A 24,308-nucleotide genomic window follows, 5' to 3' on the forward strand; every position below is an offset into this window, starting at 1 on the left:
AGCGACATTCCCAAAAAAAGCCCTGCTGGGTGCTTCCCACCCCGTTTTCCATGGATCCCAACCACCCCCGTGCCCTTCCCAACCCTTTCCTTGCCATTCCCATCTCCTTGGAGCAGCAGGACACTCAGGGATCCAAAAATCCATGTGCCAAAATCCATGGATGCAGGGAATCGCCCTTGGGAGCTTTTCCGGAGTTTTTTCCATGGGATGGAATTCCATCTAATCCCTCTCGGGCTTCCTCTGGATCCATGAGGAGGGCTGGGATAAATCCCAAATCCCAGCTCAGAGGGACAATCCCAGTGGATAAACACCCAAATCCCACATCCCAGGCCGGATCCCGCATGCCAGAGCCCGGGAATTGTGGGCAGAGCCGGGAATGGGAGTGGGAATTGTTTCATGCCGTTGATTTTCTGTTTTGTTTCCCATTCCAAGCCTCCATGAGGAGAAGGAAAGGGGGTGAGTGAAACCAAAATTCCCGGGAATTCCACTCCTTCCTGTCAGTTCCCGCTGGGATCCAGCAGGATCCAAATGGGGGAAATCCCGAGAGTCGCTGTTCCTGCAGAGTCTCAGGGAATTCAGCCAGAATTTGGGAATTTGGGATTAGCTCCGGTGTCCTGGAGCTGCTCCAGTAGGAATTGGAATGCCAGGAGTTGGAATGCCTGGAATTGTGGAACCAGGAGTTGGAATGGCCACATGGGATTTATCCCAAAATTCCCAACCTTGCTATTCCCAGCTGTGATTACTGCTCTGGGTTTTCCCCACGGGAATTTCCTGTGTGGGATCCTTGGGAATGACAGTGTCCAACTTTATCCCAAATAGCCAAAGCCTCTCCTGGCAAATCCATGGAGTTTATCCTGTTATTCCTGGCAGTTCCAGGCAGTTTATCCCAATATTCCTGACAGTTCCAGGCAGTTTATCCCAATATTCCTGGCAGTTCCAGGAAGTTTATTACTGGTGGATCTATGGAGTTTATCCCAATATTCCTGGTAAATCCGGGCAGTTTATCCCAATATTCCTTACAAATCCAGGGAGTTTATCCCAATATCCTGGTGTATCCATTCAGTTTATCCCACTATTCCTGGTGGATCCAGGCAGTTTATCCCGATATTCCTGGCAGATCCATGTGGATTATCCCGCTGTTCCCACCCTGAGGATGTGCTGGGAATGTCACACGAGGGCCACAGAAAAAAAAGGGAATTTTTCGGTGGAAGGGTTGGATCTGGATGGGATTGAAGGTCCCTTCTCCCCCAACCCATCCTGGGATTTTCCCATCCTGGGATTTCTCAATCCTGGGATTTCCCAATCCTGAGATTTTCATCCTGGTGGTTCCCATTCCCTGTTCCAGCACAGAGCTGGGAATGTGGGATTGGCTCTTCCTTGGGATCCAGGGGGGGTAGGACAGGGAAGAAGGCAGGTGGGAATTCCCATGGGAAGTGTCAGAGGGATCTTCCCAACCCTTCCCCTGGATTGGGCAGATCCAGAGGGGCCACACAAGGATCCCATGGATTGGGAAAATCAGCTGGAGCTTCCCAAGGATTGGAGATGGATATTTCTGGGTGGAAGAAAAGATTCCAGGGAGAGTTTCCAGCACATTCCAGGGCCTGAAGGGGTTCCAGGAGAGCTGGAATTTGGGAAAGGTGTGGAGGGACAGGACACAGGAGGGCAGGGCTGAATGGGAATTTGGGAAGGAATTTCTGCCTGGGCTGGAATTGCCAGAGAATCCCTGGACCCCGGGAATGTCCCAGGAAAGGCTGGAGCAGCCTGGGATGGTGGGATTGGGATGGGATGGGATTGAAGGTCCATGGATCCCATCCCAAACCATTCTGGGATCAAGGATGCTCAGAATCCATCTGAGGGATTTTTATGGAATTTGGGAATGTAAAAGGGAAGGGAGACCCTTCCTGGAGTCCTGAGATTCCCAGTGCAGCCCCCAGATCCCAAAATTCCTTCCTAGAGAGGAGTTGGGGTGGGGATGGATCCAATCTTGGGCTGGGAGAGCTGGGAATGGAGGGAATTGCCTGGGAAAGGAATTCCTGGAAAGGAGTCCCTTGGGGCAGGATTTTGGGAAGGAATTCCTGGCTGTGCTGGAACTGCAAGAGCAGCTGTGGCTGCCTCTGGATCTCTGGAATGTCCAAGGCCAGGCTGGAGAAATCTGGGATAATGGGAAAGTGTCTCATGGAATGGGATGAGCTCTAAGGTCCTTCCCACCCAAACCATTCCATGATTCCATGTCCCACGATTCCATGGAAGGTCTGAGGATCAGCCTGACTTCAGGAGAATCCCAGGGCTACAATTCCCACCAGGACAGGAATTTGGGATATGGATCCACCTGGATCTGAAAAGGGCCAGCAGGTGGAGGTGACACGGAGCCAACAGCCCCAACTTCCCATTCCAGGCTGGAATTCCATGGGAATGAATCCATGTCCACGTCCTGCCCATTCCCATATCCTGAGGTTCAGGATTCCAGCTGGAATTCCCAAGGGAATGGATCCTCTGGGAGACATCCAGGCACAGCTTGGTGTTTCCAAGGGATAAATGTGCTGGGATGGAGCAGGGAATTCCAGGGAATTCCACAGACAGCTGTGGTGGTTCTTCTGAAATTCCCAGTGTCCGTGGGCACTGGATCCCACCCTGGACACAGAAAGTTGGGATCACTCAGGGATCTGAGTCCATTCAGGCTGGGAATATCCCAGTTTATCCCAAATAAAGGCCAGATCCCTGTGGATCCCACGGACATCTCCAAGTCCTGGGATTCCGTGGATCTCCCAGCAGGACTCGGCTCATCCCAAATACCCAAAATTCAGGATGAATTCCTTGGAATGTGGCACATCCAGGGATGGGGCAGCACCCATGGAATTCCCGGCTGAGTGGGATCAGCCGCAATAAATCCATGGAAAACCAGCAGCTCCTTTTCCCGGGATGAGCTGGGGCAGGCGGCGGTCCCGGCGGGCCGGGCTGACCCGGGGCCGGTTTTCCTTGGATTCCAGAGAAGCTGGATGAGATCCTGGCGGCCGCGGAGCCGGCGCTGAGGGCGGAGCTGGTGGAGGCCGATTCCAGGGCGGCGACCGTGAAACAGCGGCCGACGAGCCGGAGGATCACCCCGGCGGAGATCAGCGTGAGCCGGGAATGGGATTGGGATTGGGAATGGGATGGGATCACCCCGGCGGAGATCAGCGTGAGCCGGGAATGGGATTGGGAATGGGAATGGGAATGGGATCACCCCGGCGGAGATCAGCGTGAGCCGGGAATGGGATTGGGATTGGGATTGGGATTGGGAATGGGAATGGGAATGGGATCACCCCGGCGGAGATCAGCGTGAGCCGGGAATGGGATTGGGATTGGGATTGGGAATGGGAATGGGATCACCCCGGCGGAGATCAGCGTGAGCCGGGAATGGGATTGGGAATGGGATTGGGAATGGGAATGGGATTGGGAATGGGATTGGGAATGGGAATGGGAATGGGATTGGGATTGGGAATGGGAATGGGAATGGGATCACCCCGGCGGAGATCAGCGTGAGCCAGGAATGGGATTGGGATTGGGATTGGGAATGGGAATGGGATCACCCCGGCGGAGATCAGCGTGAGCCGGGAATGGGATTGGGAATGGGATTGGGATTGGGAATGGGATCACCCCGGCGGAGATCAGCGTGAGCCGGGAATGGGATTGGGAATGGGAATGGGAATGGGATTGGGAATGGGATCACCCCGGCGGAGATCAGCGTGAGCCGGGAATGGTCTTGGGAATGGGATTGGGAATGGGATTGGGAATGGGATTGGGAATGGGAATGGGAATGGGATCACCCCGGCGGAGATCAGCGTGAGCCGGGAATGGGATTGGGAATGGGATTGGGAATGGGATTGGGAATGGGATCACCCCGGCGGAGATCAGCGTGAGCCGGGAATGGGAATGGGAATGGGAATGGGAATGGGAATGGGAATGGGAATGTGGGATTGGGAATGGGATCACCCCGGCGGAGATCAGCGTGAGCCGGGAATGGGATTGGGAATGGGACTGGGAATGGGAATGTGGGATTGGGAATGGGAATGGGAATGGGAATGGGATCACCCCGGCGGAGATCAGCGTGAGCCGGGAATGGGAATGGGAATGGGATTGGGATTGGGAATGTGGGATTGGGAATGGGAATGGGAATGGGAATGGGAATGGGAATGGGAATGGGATCACCCCAGCGGAGATCAGCGTGAGCCGGGAATGGGAATGGGATTGGGAATGGGAATGGGATTGGGATCCACAGGATCACCCCAGCGGAGATCAGCGTGAGCCGGGAATGGGATTGGGAATGGGAATGGGAATGGGAATGTGGGAATGGGAATGGGAATGGGAATGGGATCACCCCAGCGGAGATCAGCGTGAGCCGGGAATGGGATTGGGAATGGGAATGGGAATGGGATTGGGAATGGGATCACCCCGGCGGAGATCAGCGTGAGCCGGGAATGGGAATGGGAATGGGAATGGGAATGGGAATGTGGGAATGGGAATGGGAATGGGATCACCCCGGCGGAGATCAGCGTGAGCCGGGAATGGGATTGGGATTGGGATTGGGAATGGGAATGGGAATGGGATCACCCCGGCGGAGATCAGCGTGAGCCGGGAATGGGATTGGGAATGGGATTGGGAATGTGGGATTGGGAATGGGAATGGGAATGGGAATGGGAATGGGAATGGGAATGTGGGAATGGGAATGGGAATGGGATCACCCCGGCGAAGATCAGCGTGAGCCGGGAATGGGATTGGGATTGGGATTGGGAATGGGAATGGGAATGGGATCACCCCGGCGGAGATCAGCGTGAGCCGGGAATGGGAATGGGAATGGGATTGGGAATGTGGGATTGGGAATGGGAATGGGAATGGGATCACCCCGGCGGAGATCAGCGTGAGCCGGGAATGGGAATGGGATTGGGAATGGGATTGGGATTGGGAATGGGATTGGGTTCACCCCGGCAGAGATCAGCGTGAGCCGGGAATGGGAATGGGAATGGGAATGGGAATGGGGTGGGAATGGGAATGGGAATGGGAATGGGATCACCCCGGCGGAGATCAGCGTGAGCCAGGAATGGGAATGGGAATGGGATTGGGAATGGGAATGGGAATAGGATGGGAATGGGATCCACAGGGAATGGGATCACCCCAGAGGAGATCAGTGCGAGCCAGCAGGAATTCTCTGGGAATGGGGGAATGGGATGGGAATGGGATGGCAGGACATGGAGAGAGATGAGAGGCAGTGGCGAAATTCCCAGGAATGGGAAGTGGAATTCCCAGGAATGGAAGGAGTGGGACAGGCACACATGGAAAGGGATGGGAAGAAAGAGGAAAATCTCACCAGGAATGGCAGCTGGGAATGAGGGAGAGAGATGAGGGGGAATGTGGAGAGACATTCCTGGGAATGGGGAGTGGAATTCATGGGGATAGAGGGAGAGGGATGGGAGGGATCATGATACTGAGTGGTGCTGGTCCAGGAGTGGCATTCCCAGGAATGGAAGGAGAGGGATGGGAGTCCATGGAGAAGGATGGGAAGGAATGTGGAATGGTGTTCCTGGGAATGAGGAGTGGAATTCCTGGGGATGGAAAGTGGCATTCCCAGGAATGGAAGGAGAAGGATGTGGTGCCAAGGGGAGCTGGTTCAGGAGTGGAATTCCCAGGAATGTGATGCCTAGGAGACCCTGATCCCCATCCAGGCCTGGGAATCCACAGGGCTTTCCCAGGAAAAGCTGGAAGAGCAGCTCTAGAGGAGCCTGGAGAGCTGGGCTGGAATTCTGCCGGAATCCAAGCGCCGCCTCCAAGGGGAAGCGCGGAGGGAGGAGGAGGAGGAGGAGGAAGGGGCTGAGGATTGTGCCAGGAATGCTGCAGGTGGGAGGCAGCTCCAGGAAAAGTGGCTCCCAGAGCCATCCTCACCAGATTCCCGCCTGGAGTGGGCAAGGACATGGGATGGGAGTCAGGAAATGACCCCAAATTTAGAAATTCCACCGGATGGAGCAGCAGGAAGGTGGAGGCAAGGAGGGTCCATCCCGGTGGGAAGAGATCCCGTTTTCCTGGGAAGTTCAGGGAATGTTGGATCCTTCCAGCCAAATCCAGACTGGGAATTCCCTGTTTTTCCCTTCCAGTCCCTGTTTGAGCGCCAGGGAATGGCACATCCCGGGGTCCTGGCAGGAACGGAGAAACCCCACGTGTCCCTCCGGAAGGGAATTCCACGGACCAAGTCTGTAGGTGAGGAAAAAACCCGGGAGAATCCCTTGGGAATCCCTGTGGGATGTGGAGTGGGTGGGAGAGGCTCAGCCCTTCCTGGGTCACTCCAGCTCTTGGATTTTGGAGAATTCCATGGAATTCCAGCTTGTCTGGTTCTGCTCGGAGTGGAAGGTGGGACTGGACAATTCCAGGAAATAATTTTGGGAGAGAATTCCCGGCATTCCTGGATTTGCTGGTGGTCTCTGCCACCCCCAGCATGAGCACTGGGCATTCCCAGTGGGAATGGCACCTCTGGAACTGGGAATGCTGGAGCTGGGGCTTAGGAGGAGCAGGACGAGCTCTGGAGGAGGCACCTGGATGTGGGGGATCCTTGGGATTCTCCCAAAATATTTATGGAGTCTCCAAACCCAAAACCATCTCTGATTCTGTTCCCGAATATTTCTGGTGCCACCAATCCCAAAATCCATCTTTTGGAAGTCCTTGACCCCATTCCAGAAGGTTTCTGGTGCCACCAATCCCAAAATCCATCCTTGGTGGGTCCTGGACCTTGTCCCTAAAGATTGGTAATATCTCTGAACTAAAAACTTCCATGGGATCCTTGAGCTTATCCCAAAATATTTATGGAGTCTCCAAACCCAAAACCATCTCTGGTGGGTTCTTGATTCTGTTCCCAAGGATTTCTGGTGCCACCAATCCCAAAATCCATCTTTTGGAAGTCCTTGACCCCATTCCAGAAGGTTTCTGGTGCCACCAATCCCAAAATCCATCCTTGGTGGGTTCTGGACTTTGTTCCTAAAGGTTTATGGAGTCTCCAATCCCAAAACCATCTCTGGTGGGTTCTTGCTTCTGTTCCCAAATATTTCTGGGGCCACCAATCCCAAAATCCATCTCTGGGAAGTCCTAGACCCCATTCCAGAAGGTTTCTGGTGCCACCAATCCCAAAATCAATCTGTGGTGGATTCTGGACTTTGTTCCTAAAGGTTTATGGAGTCCCCAATCCCAAAATCCATCTCTGGTGGGTCCTGGACCTTGTCCCTAAAGATTGGTGATGTCACTGAATCCAAACCCTCTCTGGTGGCACCTTGACCTTGTCCTGGAGGTTTTTGGTGCCACCAAACACCAAAATTCATCTGTGGGGGCTCCTTGGGCTTATCCCAAAATGTTTGTGGTGTCACCAAACCCTGACTTGGCTATGGGGCGTCCTTGACCTTGTCCTTAAGGATTTATGGTGCCACCAATCCCAAAATCCATCTGTGGGAAGTCCTTGACCCGGTTCCAGAAGGTTCTTGGTGTCACCAAACCCAAACTTGGCTGTGGTGGATCCTTGATCCTAAAAAACCAAAGGGAAATTGAGGGTTTCAGGGATTGTGTTGGTGTGGATGCTCCTGTGCTGGGAATTCCACAGGAAGGATGTTCCCAAGGCTCTGGAAGAGTTGGGAAAAATGGGATCATGTGTGGGATGTGGAGGATGGATCCATGGAGAAATCCTAATCCAAACATTCCCCAAGCTCTGCTGTCCAGAGGGGACTTTTATCCTGGTTTATCCCATATTTTGGTGTTGGAAGTGGATCCTACCCCGGTCCCGTTGGAACGAGGAGGATCCAGGAGATTCCCAGAACATGTCCAGAGTTTCTGGGTGGGAATGTTTGGGAAGCAGTTTTGGAAAAGGAGCTGTTAAAGGGCCATGAAGAGCCGGGAATGGTTTGGGAAGGAATCAGGAGTTGGAATGGCAGCATTATCCAGGATGGATCATCCACTGGGAATGAATCCATGGAATTGCCCGAGGGCTGGAGCCAGGCTGGGAAAACTGGGAATGTTCTCCTGGAAAAGAGAAGGATCCAGGGAGAGCTTCCAGCACATTCCAGGAGAGCTGGAGAGGGACTGGGGACAAGGGATGGAGGGACAGGACCCAGGGAATTGGGGAAGGGGAGATTGGAGCAGGAATTGCTGGGCTGGGATTGCCAGAGAATCCCTGGATCCCTGGAATGCCCAAGGAAAGGTTGGAGCAGCCTGGGACAGTGCCCAGGGGTTGGAAGTGGATGGGTTTGGAGCTCCTTCCAACCCAAACCATTCCAGGATTCCGGAATTCTGGAATCCCTGCCCGTGGAATGGGGGCAGTGCCTCGGGAAGGGCGCAGGGAGAGCAGGGCAGAGCGGGATCTGCGCCGGGATCGGGGCCAGGGGAGCTTTGCTGGGATTTTTGGGATCATTTTTCCATGGAAAAGGTGCTCAGGCCTGGGCAGGGGCTGCCCAGGGAGGTTTGGAGTCGCCATCCCTGGAGGAATCCAAGGAATTCCTGGAATTCCACTCGGGGCTCTGATGGGGATCAGGCGCAGCTCGGACTTGATGATCTTGGAATTCTTTCCCCACCTTGATAATTTGGAAAATCTGTGTCCTACCCCCATGAGAATTCCCAGCACATTCTGCTTATCCCTGTCCTTCCCAGCAATTCCTGTTCACCCAAACTCCCCGGATTAAAAAAAAAAAAAAAAAAGGATTAAAACCATTCCTTGAATCTCCATCACGAGAGCTCAAATCCCAGTGGGAGAATCCCTGCTCCAAGCAGGAATGGCTGCAGCTGCCACAGCACATCCCAATAAAAAAAAAAATCCAGGGAAAAATCCCATCCAGGAGCACCAGATCCATCCCCACAGCAGGACAACCCCTGGAATGCAGGGGACCCAAAGCAGCTCCTGGAAGGAACCATTCCCGTGGAATTCCAGGAAATTGGGGATGGAAAAGAGGCGGAGAGGGAGGAATCGGGTGGGAACGGGGTTGGAATTAGAAGTCCTTGAGCTGTCATTCCACACCCACGGCCGGGAGCTGCGCAGTCACTTGATTCCAGGAGAAAAAAAAAAAAATCCCTGCACGGGTGGGGAAGGAGATGGAAAAGCAGGAAAAAGCTCAGATGGGTTTTTTCGGGAAGAAATGCTCCCTGGCATTTGCAGTATTCCAGCAGCACTGCAGATTTTTTCAGGGAGAAAAGATCAAAAAGATTCCCAGGGAGGGGGGGGAAATTCCTGGGATAAAGGTGGTTAACCCCTGGCTGGCTGGGGAAAACAATGGGAAAAAAGATTCCAGGAAAAAATCCAGGGAGAAAGGTGGTTAACCCCTGGCTTGCTGGGGGAAAGAAAAGGAGAGGAAAGATCAAAAAGATTCCTGGAAAAATTCCCGGGATAAAAGTGGTTAACCCACGGCTGGCTAGGAAAAAATGGGAGAAAAGATCAAAGAGATTCCAGAAAAAAAAATCCTGGGATAATGTTGGTTAACCCTCAACTGTCTGGGGAAAAAAAGGGGAGAAAAGATTCCAGGAAAAATTCCTGGGATAAAGGTGGTTAACCCCTGGCTGGCTGGGAGAAAAGAGCAAAAAGATTCCAGGACAAATTCCCAGCATGAAAATGGTTAACCCCCAACTGGCTGGAAAAAAGAAAAATGGGAGAAAAGATCAAAGAAATTCCAGGGGAAAAAAAAATCCGGGATAAAACTAGTTAACCCATGGCTGGCTAGGAAATAAAAAAAGCAGGATGGGAGGAATATTTGGAGGAAAATGGGAAGGAGTGGGGGGAAGAGGAGGGAAGATAATTCCTGTCAGACTTCCAAGATTTCTGCCAGCGCCATCTGCTCCGGCAACGGAGTTAAAAACACTCCGGAGCTGCCATGGATCCCGGAGAGAATTCCAGAGGGTGGAGCTGCTGGTTTTGGAGGGCTGGGAGGGATTTGTGATCCCTCAGGACCATTGGGAATACTGGGGAGGATGGGAAGTATCCTGCTGTTCAAGTGGCACCGGGAATGGAATCCTGGAATGGTTTAGGTGGGAAGGATCTTAGAGATTCCCGAATTCCAAGAGTTGGGAGAATTCCTGCTATCCCAGGCTGCTCCAGCCTGGCCTTGGGCACTTCCAGGGATCCAGGGGCAGCCAGAGCTGCTCTGGGAATCCCAGGAGCCAGAGGGTGGAGATTCCCATCCCTGGATACCACAGGACAAAGATTTCCAAAACTAAAGGATGATGATTCCTATCCCTGGACACTGAAAATTTGAGATTTCCATTCCTGGATACCACAGGACAAATATTCCCAGAGCTGGGCTCCAGAAGATGGAAATTCCAAGATCTGGGCTCCAAAGGATGGGAATTCCCAACCACAGGCACCAAAGGATGGAGATTCCATCCCTTGGTACCAAAAACTGGTGATTCCCATCTCTGGATTCCAAAAATTGGAGATTTCAATTCCTGGGCTCCAGAGGATAGAGATTCCCATCCCTGGATACCAAAGGACAAATATTCCCAAGTCTGGGTTCCAGAGGATGGAAATTCCCAACCATGGACACCAAAGGATGGAAATTCCCATCCCTGAGCACAAAAAGATGAAAATTCCCATTCCTTGGTATCAAAAATTGGGGATTCCCATCTCTGGGCTCCAGAGGATAGAGATTCCCATTCCTGGACACCAAAGGGTGGAAATTCCCATCCTTGGGCTCCAGAAGATGGAGATTCCCATCCCTTGGTGCCAAAAATTGAGGATTCCTGTCCCTGGATACCACAGGACAAACATTCCCAGACCTGGGCTCCAGAGGATGGAAATTCCCAACCATGGATACCAGAGGAGGATGACTCCTATCCCTGGACACAAAAAAAGATGGGAATTCCCATCCCTGGACATGACAGGACAGAAACTCCCATCGCTGGACACCAAAGAATGGAGATTCTCATTTATGGATACCAAAAGATGGAAATTCCCATTCCTGGGCTCCAGAAGATGGAGATTCCCATCCCTTGGTACCAAAAATTTGGGATTCCCATCCTTGGATTCGAAAAAATGGAGATTCCCACCTGTGGATACCAGAAGATGGAAATTCCCATCCCTGGACACAAAAAGATGGAAATTCCCATCCCAGAACACAAAAATATGGAAATTTCCATCCCTGGGCTCCAGAGGATTCGGATTCCCTCCCCTTTCCCACTCCTGAATTTGCACCTTCCTGCTCCAGGTGGTTTTTTTTTTTGGGAATCTACTCCCTCATCCCATCCCTTGGGAAGCAGCAGAGGATCCTTATCCATCCCTAAGGAACGCATGGAATGAGGTTTTCCAGGGATTTGGGCTGTTATGGCAACGGCCCCGGGAGTTTTCCTGGTGAATTTTTGCATTTTCCTTGGAGATTAATTCCATGGAGCGACCCCGGAATGGCTCCAGGGGTTGCCAGGCTACACAGGGAGCATCATTCCCATTCCAGGGAAGTCATTCCAGATGCTGGGAGTTGATCCTTACTGGTCCTTACTGGTGTCTCTCTTTGGATTCTGGGTCTTTATTCCCAAGCTCCGGAATTTGATCGCGGCGATGTCCCGGAATTCCCAGAGAAGCTGTGGCTTCCCTGGGAGGGTCCAAGGAAAGGTTGGAGCACCCTGGGACTGTGGAGGTGTCCCTGACCTTGGAATGGGATTGGGATTTGAGGTCCCTTCCCTCCCAAACCATTCCATGATTTTTCCATGGAAGAACCTCCAGACTGTGGAGGCTGTGGGATCTCCTTCCCTGGAGATATTCCCAATCCAGCCAGACACATTCATGAGGAACATTCCCAAAATCATCTCCAGTGGTTCCTCCCCATTCCACAGTGTCTCCAAGCTCCCTTTCCCAGGGAATCCTGCCCAGATCCAGGGAGCAATTCCAGGATCTGGGAGCAGAGGTGACACCTGAGGTGACTCCACCTGGGAATAGCTGGAAAACCAAGGGATGATCCAGGAATGATCCCATGGCTGTGACTCAGCCACTGCCACAGGGAGCTGCTCCAGGCCTGGAATGCTGGCTGGGAATGAACATGGAATTCCTGGAACGTGGTTTTCCATAGTGTCTGTTTCCACTTGGAATTCCTTGCATGTAGTTTTTCCTTGGTATTCCCTGCATCTGGCAATTCCTTGGATGTGGTTTCCCATTGCATTCCCTGCCCTTGGATGTGGCATTCCATAGTATTCCCTGAACATGACAATTCCTTGGATTTGGTTTTTCCATGATGTTCCCTACATTTGGAATTCCTTGGATGGGATTTTCCCATAGTATTCCCTGAACATGAAAATTCTTTTGGATTTTTGATTTTCAGTAGTTTCCCTGCTCTTGGCAATTCCTGGGATTTGGGTTTCCATCGTATTCCCTGAACGTGGCAATTCCTGGGATTTTTTTTTCCATAGTATTCCCTACCTTTGGCAATTCCTTGGATGTGGTTTCCCGTAGTTTTACCTACATTTGGAATTTGGAATTTGAAATTTGGCAATTCCTTGGATGTGGTTTTCCGTGGTATTCCCTGCATTTTACAATTCCCTGTGTGTGGTTTCCCGTGGTGTTCCCTACTTTTGGCAATTCCTTGGGTTTGATTTTCCATGGTATTCCTCACATTTTGCAACTCCTTGGATGTGGTTTTTCCATGGTGTTCCCTCCTCATTTAGGGAAAAATGGAGGAGAGCTGGATCCAAGGTCTGGGTGTCCCAATGTCACCCCCAATCCAGCAGCCACGCCCAGGACATTCCAGAGGGAAAAATCTCACTTTCCCACTGGAATTCCTGCCCTAGCTCAGCCAGACACCACATTCCCAGGACAAGCTCTCCTATTCCATGTCCTGGGACATTCCAGACCCAGGGATGGAGCTCAGAGCTTCCCAAATTATCCCCTAGTTACCTCCCATCCATTCCCAGAAATCTCCAGAAAGGCAGGACTGGGGAGGTTTTTTTTGGAATCTTCCTGCTGCTCCCAGAACATTCCACAGCTCCATCTAGAGCAGGAGCCCAGATTCCCGAGGAAAAAAGGGCAAGGATGGGATCATCCTCCCGAATTCCTTCTGCTGGCCTCGGCTCTGAGATTTCAAAAAAAAAAAAGCTTGGAAAAGGAACGTTTTCCATGGCTTTGTCCAGGCTCCCTTTGAACCTGTTCCGTGCTGCCGGTTCTTTATTCCCACTGCACATCCCCAATTCCCAAAAATAGCCCAGTTTCCAGCACGACCAACAGCATGGGATGGAATTTCAGTGCCAAATTCCTCCCTTTTGTCCCCATTGGATTCTGCCTCGGGTGGAATCGCTGACGGATTCCGGGCGGAGCTGCCGGAGCCTTTCAGTGCCACTGGAAGAGCGTTTTCCATAAAGGAAAAGCTCCAGAGGCCAAAAAAAAAAAAAAAAAAAAAAAGCCCCAAATCCTCTTCGGAGCGGTTTGAAAGCCTGGGAAGAGCGGAGCAGGGATTGAGAAGGAGGAATTTTCCCAAAGGAAGGGTGAGCACGGCGAATCCGGGCTTGGGAATGAGGCTGGAGCTGGGAATGGAGGGAGGGAACTGTGGCATGAATGGATTTTAGGATCATGGAACGGCTCAGCTTGGGAAGGCCCTTAAATCACCCCAATCCAGCCCTGATTTTTTTTTTTTTCCTGCTTTTCCATCCAAATCCTCGCAGCGTCTCCGAGTATTCCGTGAAAAAGCAGGAATTGCTGCTAGACCCCGCGGGGCTCAGTCTGGCGCTCGGGAACAGATGTCACCCCTGGGGAAAGCGGGAAGTGTGACGGGAGCCGCGCCCGTGCCGGTGGCACTTGGATGTCTGGCACGTTGGCGGTGGCGGCACTTCCGTCACCGGAGCTGCTGGGGAAGGGGTGGGAACAGCTGATCCCACGGGAATGCGGCTGTGGGGAGGCTCTCCTGGAATGGTTTGGGTTGGGGTCACCTCAGAGCTCATCCCATTCCCGGGTTTTCCGTGGGACACATCCCAGGGTGCTCCAGCCTGGCCTTGGATACTTCCAGGGATGCAGGGGCAGCCACAGCTGCTCTGGGAATTCTGGCTGGTTCCTCCAGCCTTGGAGCTTCCACTGGAAGTTGTTCCAAGCGTTTTCCAGCGAGGTTTGGAAAGAGGAAAAGTCTCCGGAACGAAGTGGGGTGGGAGGAACGACCCCAGACACTTCCCAGTTTGTCCCACTCTGGGAATTCTCTGGGAATCTCCTCTTCACTGCTCTCCTTGTTTTCAAGGTGGAGACAAGGAACTCATCCCTGATTCCATTGTTTTCCTTGGGAAAGCAAAAAACTCATCCCTGACTCCCCTGTTTTCCTTATTTTCCACATGGAGATGTGAAACTTCTCCTTGGCTCCACTTCTTTCTTGTTTTCCAAGGGGAGACAAGGAACTCATCCCTGATTCCATTGTTTCCTTTGTTTTCCATGTGGAGAGAAAAAACTCATCCCTGGCTTTGCTCTTTTCCTTGTTTTCCATGTGGAAACAACAAACTCATCCCTGACTCCGTTTCTCTCCTTGTTTTCCAGCTGGAGACAAGGAACCCATCCCTGATTCCATTTTTTTTCCTTGTTTTCCATGTGGAGATGTAAAACTTCTCCTTGGCTCCATTTGTCTCTTTTTTTCTTAGTGCAGACAAGGAACTCATCCCTGATATGCTGGTTTTCCTTGTTTTCCTTAGGAAGACAAGGAATTAATCCCTGATTCCATTGTTTCCATTGTTTTCTTTGGGAAGACAAAGAACTCAGCCCTGCCCCACCCCATTTTCCCTGTTTTCCTTGGGAAGACAAGGAACTCACCCCTGATTCCATTTTTTCCATTGCTTTCCTTGTGGAGATGTGAAACTTCTCCTTGGTTCCACTTCTCTCCTTGTGTTCCTTGGGAAGATGAGACTCATCCCTGGTTCCATTGTTTCCCTTCCTTTCCAGCTAGAGACAAGGAACTCATCCTTGACTCCCTCGTTTTCCTCGTTTCTCGTGTGGAAACAACAAACTCATCCCTGACTCCATTTTTTTCTTTGTTTTCCATGTGGAAATGAGGAACTCATCCCTGATTCCATTGTTTGCCTTGCTTTCTGCGTGGAGATGTGAAACTTCTCCTTGGTTCCACTTCTGTCCTTGTTTTCCTTGGGAAGGCAAGGAACTCACCACTGATTCCATTGTTTTCCCTGTTTTTCTTGGGAAGGCAAGGAATTCATCCCTAACTCCACTGTTTCCCTTAAGAAGGTGAGGAACTCACCCGATTCCATTGTTTTCCCTGTTTTCCTTGTGAAGGCAAGGAACTCACCGGATTCCATTGTTTTCCTGTTTTACTTGGGAAGATAAGGAACTCATCCCTGATTCCATTGTTTTCCCTATTTTTCTAGGGAAGACAAGGAACTCATCCCTAATTCCATTGTTCCCCTTAAGAAGACAAGGAACTCACCCGATTCCATTGTTTTCCCTGTTTTCCTTGGGAAAATGAGGATCTCATCCCTAATTCCATTGTTTCCCTTAAGAAGACAAGGAACTCACCCGATTCCATTGTTTTCCCTGTTTTCCTTGGGAAAATGAGGATCTCATCCCTGATTCCATTATTTCCTTTGGGAAGACGAGGATCTCATCCCTGATTCCACTGTTTCCTTTGGGAAGACGAGGATCTCATCCCTGATTCCATTGTTTCCCTTAAGAAGACAAGGAACTCATCCCTGATTTCATTGTTTTCCCTGTTTTCCTTGGGAAGACAGGGAACTCATCCCTAATTCCATTGTTCCCCTTAAGAAGACAAGGAACTCACCCGATTCCATTGTTTTCCCTGTTTTCCTTGGGAAAATGAGGATCTCATCCCTAATTGCATTGTTTCCCTTAAGAAGACAAGGAACTCACCCGATTCCATTGTTTTCCCTGTTTTCCTTGGGAAAATGAGGAACTCATCCCTGATTCCGTTGTTTCCTTTGGGAAGACGAGGATCTCATCCCTGATTCCACTGTTTCCTTTGGGAAGACGAGGATCTCATCCCTGATTCCATTGTTCCCCTTAAGAAGACAAGGAACTCATCCCTGATTCCATTGTTTTCCCTGTTTTCCTTGGGAAGACGAGGAACTCATCCCTAATTCCATTGTTTCCCTTAAGAAGACAAGGAACTCACCCGATTCCATTGTTTTCCCTGTTTTCCTTGGGAAGACGAGGAACTCATCCCTGATTCCGTTGTTTCCTTTGGGAAGACGAGGATCTCATCCCTGATTCCATTGTTTCCTTTGGGAAGACGAGAAACTCATCCCTGATTCCATTGTTTTCCTTGGGAAAACGAGGAACTCACCCAATTCCATTGTTTTCCCTGTTTTCCTTGGGAAGACGAGGAACTCATCCCTGATTCCATTGTTTTCCTTGGGAAGACGAGGAACTCATCCCTGATTCCATTGTTTTCCTTGGGAAGACGAGGAACTCATCCCTGATTCCATTGTTTTCCTTGGGAAGACGAGGATCTCATCCCTGATTCCATTGTTTCCCTTCCTTTCCAGGGGAAGACGAGAAACTGGCCGCGTCCTTGCTGGACGGGAAGTTCCCGCGGAGCACCTCCATGACGGACACGGTCCGGGAAGGCCACGGGATCCCCCCTCCCCCTCAGACCGCCCCTCCCCCGCCCCCCTCCCCCTATTACTTCGACACCGGCCCCCCTCCGTCCTTCTCGCCCCCGCCGCCGCCGGGCCGGGCTTACGACACCATCCGCTCCAGCTTCAAGCCGGGCTTGGAAGCCAAACTCCACGGGCTGCCGCAGGTGCTGAGCGCGGCCGAGATGTACGACCAGGCGCGGGGCTCCATGCCCTACCCCGAGAGGCAGAAGAGGGCCCGCTCCATGATAATCCTCCAGGATTCCTCCCACCTCCCCGTGGAACCCACCGAGATCCCCCGGCCCGGCCCGGCGGTGACGCCGCCGGAGAAGCTCAAGAGGAAGGGCCGGGTCATTGACAACCCCTACGCCAACATGGGCCAGTTCAACGTCAGCCTCTTCGCCCCCACCAAGCCGCAGAGGAAGAAGAGTCCCCTGGTCAAGCAGCTCCAGGTGGAGGATGCCCAGGAACGGGCGGCCTTGGCCATCACCGGCGGCTACTCCTCCCGGGAGCCGTCGCCCACGCGCCGGAGCCACCGCCTGGAATACCAGCACCACCCCGGCATCGCTCAGGTGGAAGCCGCCGGCCTCCCCTTCGCCACCGCCATCGCCGCCGGCGTCATGAAGGACCGGGACCGGCGGCTGGACGAGAGGAGGAAATCCACGGTGTTCCTGTCGGTGGGAGCCATCGAGGGGCCGGCGCCGGGCGGCAGCGAGATGCCGTCGCTGCAGCAGTCACGCTCCATCGACGAGCGGCTCCTGGGCAGCCGGGATGTCCTCCTGCCGTCCCCCGTGTCAGCTTTAAAGCCATTAATCAGCAGCTCCTCCTCGACCTTCATCCACCCCCTGACGGGAAAGCCCCTGGATCCCAACTCGCCCCTGGCGCTGGCGCTGGCCGCAAGGGAACGGGCGCTGTCCACTCAAGTCCCATCCCGGTCGCCCACCCCGATCCACAGCCCCGACTCGGACAGAGCCGCGCCCCTGTTTGTGGACATCCAAACCAAAGAACCGGACAGGGGGGACTTGGAGAGCTTGGTGTCCCCCGCCTACTCCCCCGGAGGGAAGGCGGTGATGGCGGCCGACGCCGGCGCTCTGACCCCCACCAAGAGCCCCTGGGGGACTCCAACCACCCTGCGGAAGGAGCCCGAGGTGCGAGCGGAGACGCCGAGCAAGGAGGAGAAGAAACCCGAGGACAAGAAGTCCATGATCATCAGCATCGTGGACACGTCGCAGCAGAAGACCGCCGGCCTCATCATGGTCCACGCCACCAGTAACGGTCAAGACGAGATCGGCCTGGAGATCAAAGAGGAGAGCCCGGCCGTGCCCGAGGTCTGCGCCGAGCCGGTCGAGTCCCCCAAAGCCGAGCCCCAGCCCAGCCCCGTGGGGAAGCCGCCGGCCAGCCCGGCCTCGGAGAAGGCGCTGGGCCAGGGCAGCTCGGAGGAGGAGGTGGAGCCCTACACGGTGACCCTCCCGCCGGCCCAGCTGTCCTCCAGCGACGAGGAGACCCGCGAGGAGCTGGCCAAGATCGGGCTGGTGCCGCCCCCGGACGAATTCGCCAACGGGGTGCTGGTGACCACCCCCGGCACCCCCGTGAGCCACCTGGCCGCGCCCGGCGCGCCGTCCCTGCCAGCGGCAGCAGTAGCACCTTCTCCCCCCGGCGCGACACCCTCAGGGAAGCCCTCGGACGCCCCCGCGGCCCCGGAGTCGGCGGCGGACTCGGGAGTGGAAGAGGTGGACACCAGGAGCTCCAGCGACCACCACCTGGAGACCACGAGCACCATCTCCACGGTCTCCAGCATGTCCACGCTGTCCTCGGAGAGCGGCGAGCCCACCGACACCTACACGTCCTTCGCCGACGGCCAAACTTTTCTACTCGAGAAGCCACCAGTGCCTCCAAAGCCCAAACTCAAGTCCCAGCTCAGCAAGGGGCCGGTTACTTTCAGGGACCCACTTTTGAAGCAGTCTTCGGACAGCGAGCTCATCTCCCAGCACCACGCGGCCACGCTGGCGGCCACCAGCGCGGCCCGGCCACGCTACCTCTTTCAGAGAAGGTCCAAGCTATGGGGCGACCCCATGGAGAGCAGGCCCGGCCACGGGGCCGAAGAGGACAAACCAACTGTGATCAGCGAGCTGAGCTCCCGCCTGCAGCAGCTCAACAAGGACACGCGCTCCTTGGGCGAGGAACCGGCCGGCTCCGCCCTGGATCCCGGCAAGAAGTCGCCGGTGGTGGCCGCACGGTAAGAGCCGGGCGTGGCCGGGGTGGGGACGGGGCGGGTGTGGCTCTGGGGGACGTTTTGGGGCGGCAGGAGCTCGGTGGAGGGGCCGGGACGCGCGTGGGAGGTGTGGGCTGAGCTCCTGGCGCGTCGTGGTTGTGGCTGCGCTTCCCCCGCTCCGCCTTTGCTGTGGCTCCGTGTCCTCCCAGCCTGTGTGACAGGGCTGTGGTGACAGTGACAGTGCTGTGGTGACAATGGTCGTGCTGTGGTGACAATGACGATGCTGTGATGACAATGGTCATGCTGTGGTGACAATGACAATGCTGTGGTGACAATGACAATGCTCTGGTGGCAATGGCCATGCTGTGGTGACAATGACAATGCTGTGGTGGCAATGGCCATGCTGTGCTGACAGTGGCCATGCTGTGGTGACAATGACAGTGCTGTGGTGATAATGATAGTGCTGTGGTGACAGTGGCCATGCTGAGGTGACAATGACAATGCTGTGGTGACAATGGCCGTGCTGTGGTGACAGTGGCCATGCTGAGGTGACAATGACAGTGCTGTGATGACAATGGCAATGCTCTGGTGGCAATGGCCATGCTGTGGTGACAATGACAATGCTCTGGTGGCAATGGCCATGCTGTGCTGACAGTGGCCATGCTGAGGTGACAATGACCATGCTGAGGTGACAATGACAATGCTGTAGTGACAGTGCTGAAGTGACAGTGATGATGCTGTGGTGACAGTGGAGACGCTGTGGTGACAATGGTGATGTAGTGACAGTGAAAATGTAGTAAAAATGATGATACAGTGACAATGACAGTGCGGTGGTGACAATGGCAATGCTGCGGTGGCAATGCTGTGGTGACCGTGGGGGTGCTGAGGTGACAATGACAATGCTGTGATGACAGTGCTGAAGTGACAGAGGCAATGCTGTGGTGACAATGACAATGCTGTGGTGACAATGAGAATGTGGTGACAGTGGCAATGCTGAGGTGACAATGCAGTGGTAACAATGGGAGGGGGATGCTGTGGTGACAGTGCTGTGATGGCAGTGACGATGTGGTGGCAATGACAATGCTGTGCTGACAATGGGGATGCCATGGTGACAATGGCAAGGCTGGGATGACAATGATGATGCTCTGGTGACAATGACAAGGCTGTGGTGACGATGGACATGCTGAGGTGACAATGGAGATGCTGTGGTGACAATAACAAGGCTGTGGTGACAATGGAGATGCTGTGGTGACAATGGAGATGCCGAGGTGACAATGACAAGGCTGTGGTGACAATGACAAGGCTGTAGTGACAATGACAAGGCTGTAGTGACAATGACAAGGCTGTGATGACAATGACAATGCCATGGTGACAATGACTGTGTGGATACAACATCAATGCTGTGATGGCAATGCTGTGGTGACAATGATGATGTGGTGACAGTGGCAATGCTGTGGTGACAATGGCAAGGCTGGGATGACAATGACAATGTCATGGTGACAATGACAATGTCATGATGACAATGACAATGCTGTGGTGATGATGACAATACCATGGTGACAAGGACGATGCTCTGGTGACAATGCCTTAGTGGTGATGCCGATGCCGTGGTGACAATAACCATGACATGGTGATGATGCCAATGCCGTGGTGACGATGCCAATGCCGTGGTGACGATGACAGTGCTGTGTTGATGATGCCAATGCCATGGTGACAATGCCGATGCCATGGTGACAATGGCAATGACATGGTGACAATGCCAATGCTGTGGTGACGAGGCCAATGCCGTGGTGACGATGCCAATGCCGTGGTGACAATGCCAATGTCGTGGTGACAATGCCAATGCCGTGGTGACAATGACAGTGCCGTGGTGACAATGCCAATGCCGTGGTGACGATGACAGTGCCGTGGTGACAATGCCAATGCCGTGGTGACAATGACAGTGCCGTGTTGATGATGCCAATGCCGTGGTGACGATGCCAATGCCGTGGTGACAATGACAGTGCCGTGGTGACAATGCCAATGCTGTGTTGATGATGCCAATCCCATGGTGACGATGACAGTGCCGTGGTGACAATGCCAATGCTGTGGTGATGATGCCAATGCCGTGGTGATGATGCCAATGCCGTGGTGACAATGACAGTGCCGTGGTGACAATGCCAATGCCGTGGTGACGATGACAGTGCTGTGGTGACGATGACAGTGCCGTGTTGATGATGCCAATGCCGTGGTGACGATGCCAATGCTGGGGTGATGATGACGATACCATGGTGACAATGACGATGCTCTGGTAACAATGCCGTGGTGACGATGCCGATGCCGTGGTGACAATGACAATGCCATGGTGATGATGACGATACCATGGTGACGATGACAATGCTGTGGTGGCAATGTCGAGTCCTGGGTTCCCCCTCCGTGTTCACTCCTGGCCAAGCACCAAGGACGGGTTTTTCCAGAGCTTTTCCATTTCTGAGGCTCTCCAGGTGCTGTCCCGCTCAGGAGGTGACAAAGGTGGCCAGTGGCACCCCACAGACAGGACATGGTGGCACCACAGTTGTCCCTCACCCACCCAGCCCTAAAATGAGCCCAAACCTTCCAAATCACAGCCCAGATCCTAAAAAAGGTTGGGAATATTAAATCCCAGCAGGAAGCGACCCAAAATTTCGAGTCTTGTCCTGCTCTTCCAGGTGTGGCCCCACAGGGCCACCGTGAGCTGGTGTCACCTGGTGTCACCCAGTGTCACCTGCAGGTGCCAGGAGCTCTGGACCAGGGGCAGCCATTCCCATGGGAAAAGGTTTTCCATTCAAACCATCCCGGCCACAGCTGATCCCTGCATGTGGCACTGGCACAGGAGGTGACATGTCAGGTGGTGGCCTTGGGGACAAAGGGTCCTGGAGCATCACTCCAGCCTATCCCAGCAGATCCAAACTGGGAATACTGGGAGCGGATCCAGGGCTGTCTCACTTCCCCAGGGTGTCACCCAATGTCTCCTCCCTCATCCTGAGCCGAGGGCATTCAGGGATCCGCTGGAATTGGGGCTGTGCCCATCTCCAGCAGCACCAAAAATTTGGGAATTCTGGGCTTTACAATCCATGCCAGGATCCCACCCTGGTTTGGGGCTCCCTGCTGGGAATCCTCCAGTCTTTGGTGACATTGGAATGTCCCTTTCCACATCCCCATCCCTTCCATCCGTGTCCCTCCAATCTCCTGGTTTTCCCCCGGAGCAATTTCACCGATTTCGGGGATCACCCCTCCTCCATCCTCTTTTCCTGCCTTCCCTATTATTCCTGCAATTCCCGGGGGTCCGTGCCCCCCTCATCTGGCCCCAGAGCCTCCTCTTTCTGCACATCCCACCCTCGCTCCCCCCCAATGAAATCCAGCCCTTCCAGCCATCCCACAGAGTCCCACATTCCCATTTTTCCCTTTTGGGAAAGTCACATTACCTTTCATCTTCGGAGTTTTGGGTTGTCAAAGGCTTAAAAAGTTTCCCGGGAAGTTCGGTGGTGAATGGAATTTTTAACGATGGCAGCTGCTCTCCTGCAGTGTCTGAGTTCTCCTGGTGGTTTTTTTTATGGAATTGCTGTGAATTCAGGGAATAATGGGAGCAGGGTTAGGTAAGAGGGGGTGACCCAGTTTTCCAGACTCTGGAATTGTCCAGAGAAGGGAGGTGTCACCTGGATGTCCCTCAGAGCTGCCAGGAGCCAGAGGTGGCCTGGAATCCCACAGGGATGGGGTCAGGGAGGTGGCCTGGAATTCTGCAGGGCTGGGGACACCAAGGTGATCTGGAGTTCCCAAATGGGGACATTGAGGTGTCCTGGAGTCTCCCAAAAGGACACTGAGTTATCCTGAAGGCCCACAGGGATGGGAGCCTGGAATTCTGTGGGGATGGGGACACTGAGGTGACCCGGAGTCCCCAAAAGGACACTGGAGGGTCTTGGAATCCCACAAGGAACAGGGACACTGAGGTGGCCTGGAGTTCCCAAAAGAGACAATGAGGTCCCTGGAATCTGGGAATGGGGACACTGAGGTGTCCCAGAGTCCCTAAAAGGGGACAATGGGGTGCCCTGGAATGCCCAAAGGGGACAATGAGGTGTCCCAGTGTCCCCAAAAGGGACAATGAGGTGTCCTGGAAGCTGGGAATGGGGACACTGAGATGTCCTGGAGTCCCCACAGGGATGGGGACTCTGATATTCCTACGCCTGGCTCTGGATCCATGGGATTGGCGGAGCAGCTGCCATTCGGGAATCACTCTGGAATTCCTCCCTCCCCACATTCCTGCTGAATTCCCAGCAATTCCATGCAAGCTCAGGGAATTCCCTGCTCCAGAACAGTCCCTGGTGCCTTTCCCTGGCGGATCCCTGTGGGAATACTCCCTGGGAATCCCCAATCCACGGCCATGGATCCGTGACTTTTCCCCTGGCTCTAACTCCGGCTCTGTCTCCTCCCAAGCCGGGCGTCCACGGAAAGACCTTTGAGCCGAGGGCCTGGGAAAGAGCCCGAGGAATTCTGACCCTGGGAACGTCAGGTCACAGCTCAGGCCACTGGCGGTGGCAATCCCGGGACCAGGGACACCCGGGACGGTGACAATGGCAGCGGAGCAAGGGGACAATTCCCTTCATCCGCGGTGGCCCTCGGTGGCCGCGTCCAAGAGCGGCTTCCTCGTGTTTAACCCAAAACCCTGGAATTGTTGAGGTTGGAGAATCCCTCTGTTCACACCGAGTCCAACCACCCCCAGCACTGTGTCCCCCAAGTGCCACATCCACACGGCTTTTAATCCCGGGGGAATTCCACCCCTTTCCCGGGTATCCCATCCCAACGCTTCATCAACTTTCCGGGAAGGAATTTTCCCAAAATCCTGCTTCACCTCGAGGTGATTCCCTCTTGTTCCCTGGGAGCAGATCCCACCTTTCCCCGGCTGGAATTCCTGTCTGGGATTCCTGGGAGTGGTGACGGGATCCTGGAAAAGCCTGGGATCCTGGAAAACCCCGCTGAGCCGCGGGAGAGGATCGGGAAGTGCCGGAGCCGCTCCCGCTGCCGGGAGCCCCGCGTGTTCCGCGTGTGACACCCGTGTCCCCAATAAAGGTGACAGTGACCGTGACAGGTGTGTGTGTGTCATTGGGGACACGGCCATTCCCAGGATTTCAGGAGCCACATTCCACGCTCGGATTCACTCCAGTGCTCCAGGCGATATTCCCGCAGAATTCCCGCCACATTCCCGTCCCGTGTCCCCCTGTCACTGTCCCACCCAGCCCTGCCAGGCTCCCACCATCCATAATCCCAACTGGATCCATCTTCCCAACCTCTGGGACTCACACAGAGCATCCCAAATATCCCAAAAAACCCAATCCCAGCTGCTTTTCCAGCCAACTGGAATGATCCGATCACGGTTTAATTCCCAGGAATTTGGGGATGTGGAGGGCCCAGAACCTGTCCAGGTCATTTTTGTATTTTGTGTTTTCCTCTGGAATTTGGAAGGAGGCTCCAAGTCCAGAACTGGGGGAGCTTTGCTCATCCAAAGGGTTTTACCAGTTAAATCCCAGCCACACATTTCCAGCTT

The 24,308-nt window shown here is 53.8% G+C and overlaps 1 protein-coding gene across 1 annotated transcript in view; it reads left to right on the top strand.

Annotated features, from left to right (window-relative positions):
- SHANK3 (SH3 and multiple ankyrin repeat domains 3) overlaps window positions 1–24,308 on the top strand; it is a gene marked incomplete at its 5' end in the record, with an annotated part of 112,189 nt that overhangs the window by 75,958 nt on the left and 11,923 nt on the right. Inside the window, 3 exon segments of the mRNA XM_079304483.1 lie at window positions 2,988–3,115; window positions 6,123–6,225; window positions 16,450–18,775. Coding sequence (XP_079160609.1) covers window positions 2,988–3,115; window positions 6,123–6,225; window positions 16,450–18,775 — 2,557 coding nt within the window.

The sequence above is a fragment of the Erithacus rubecula genome, assembly GCF_903797595.1.
Source record: "Erithacus rubecula genome assembly, chromosome: 4".
NCBI lineage: Eukaryota > Metazoa > Chordata > Aves > Passeriformes > Muscicapidae > Erithacus > Erithacus rubecula.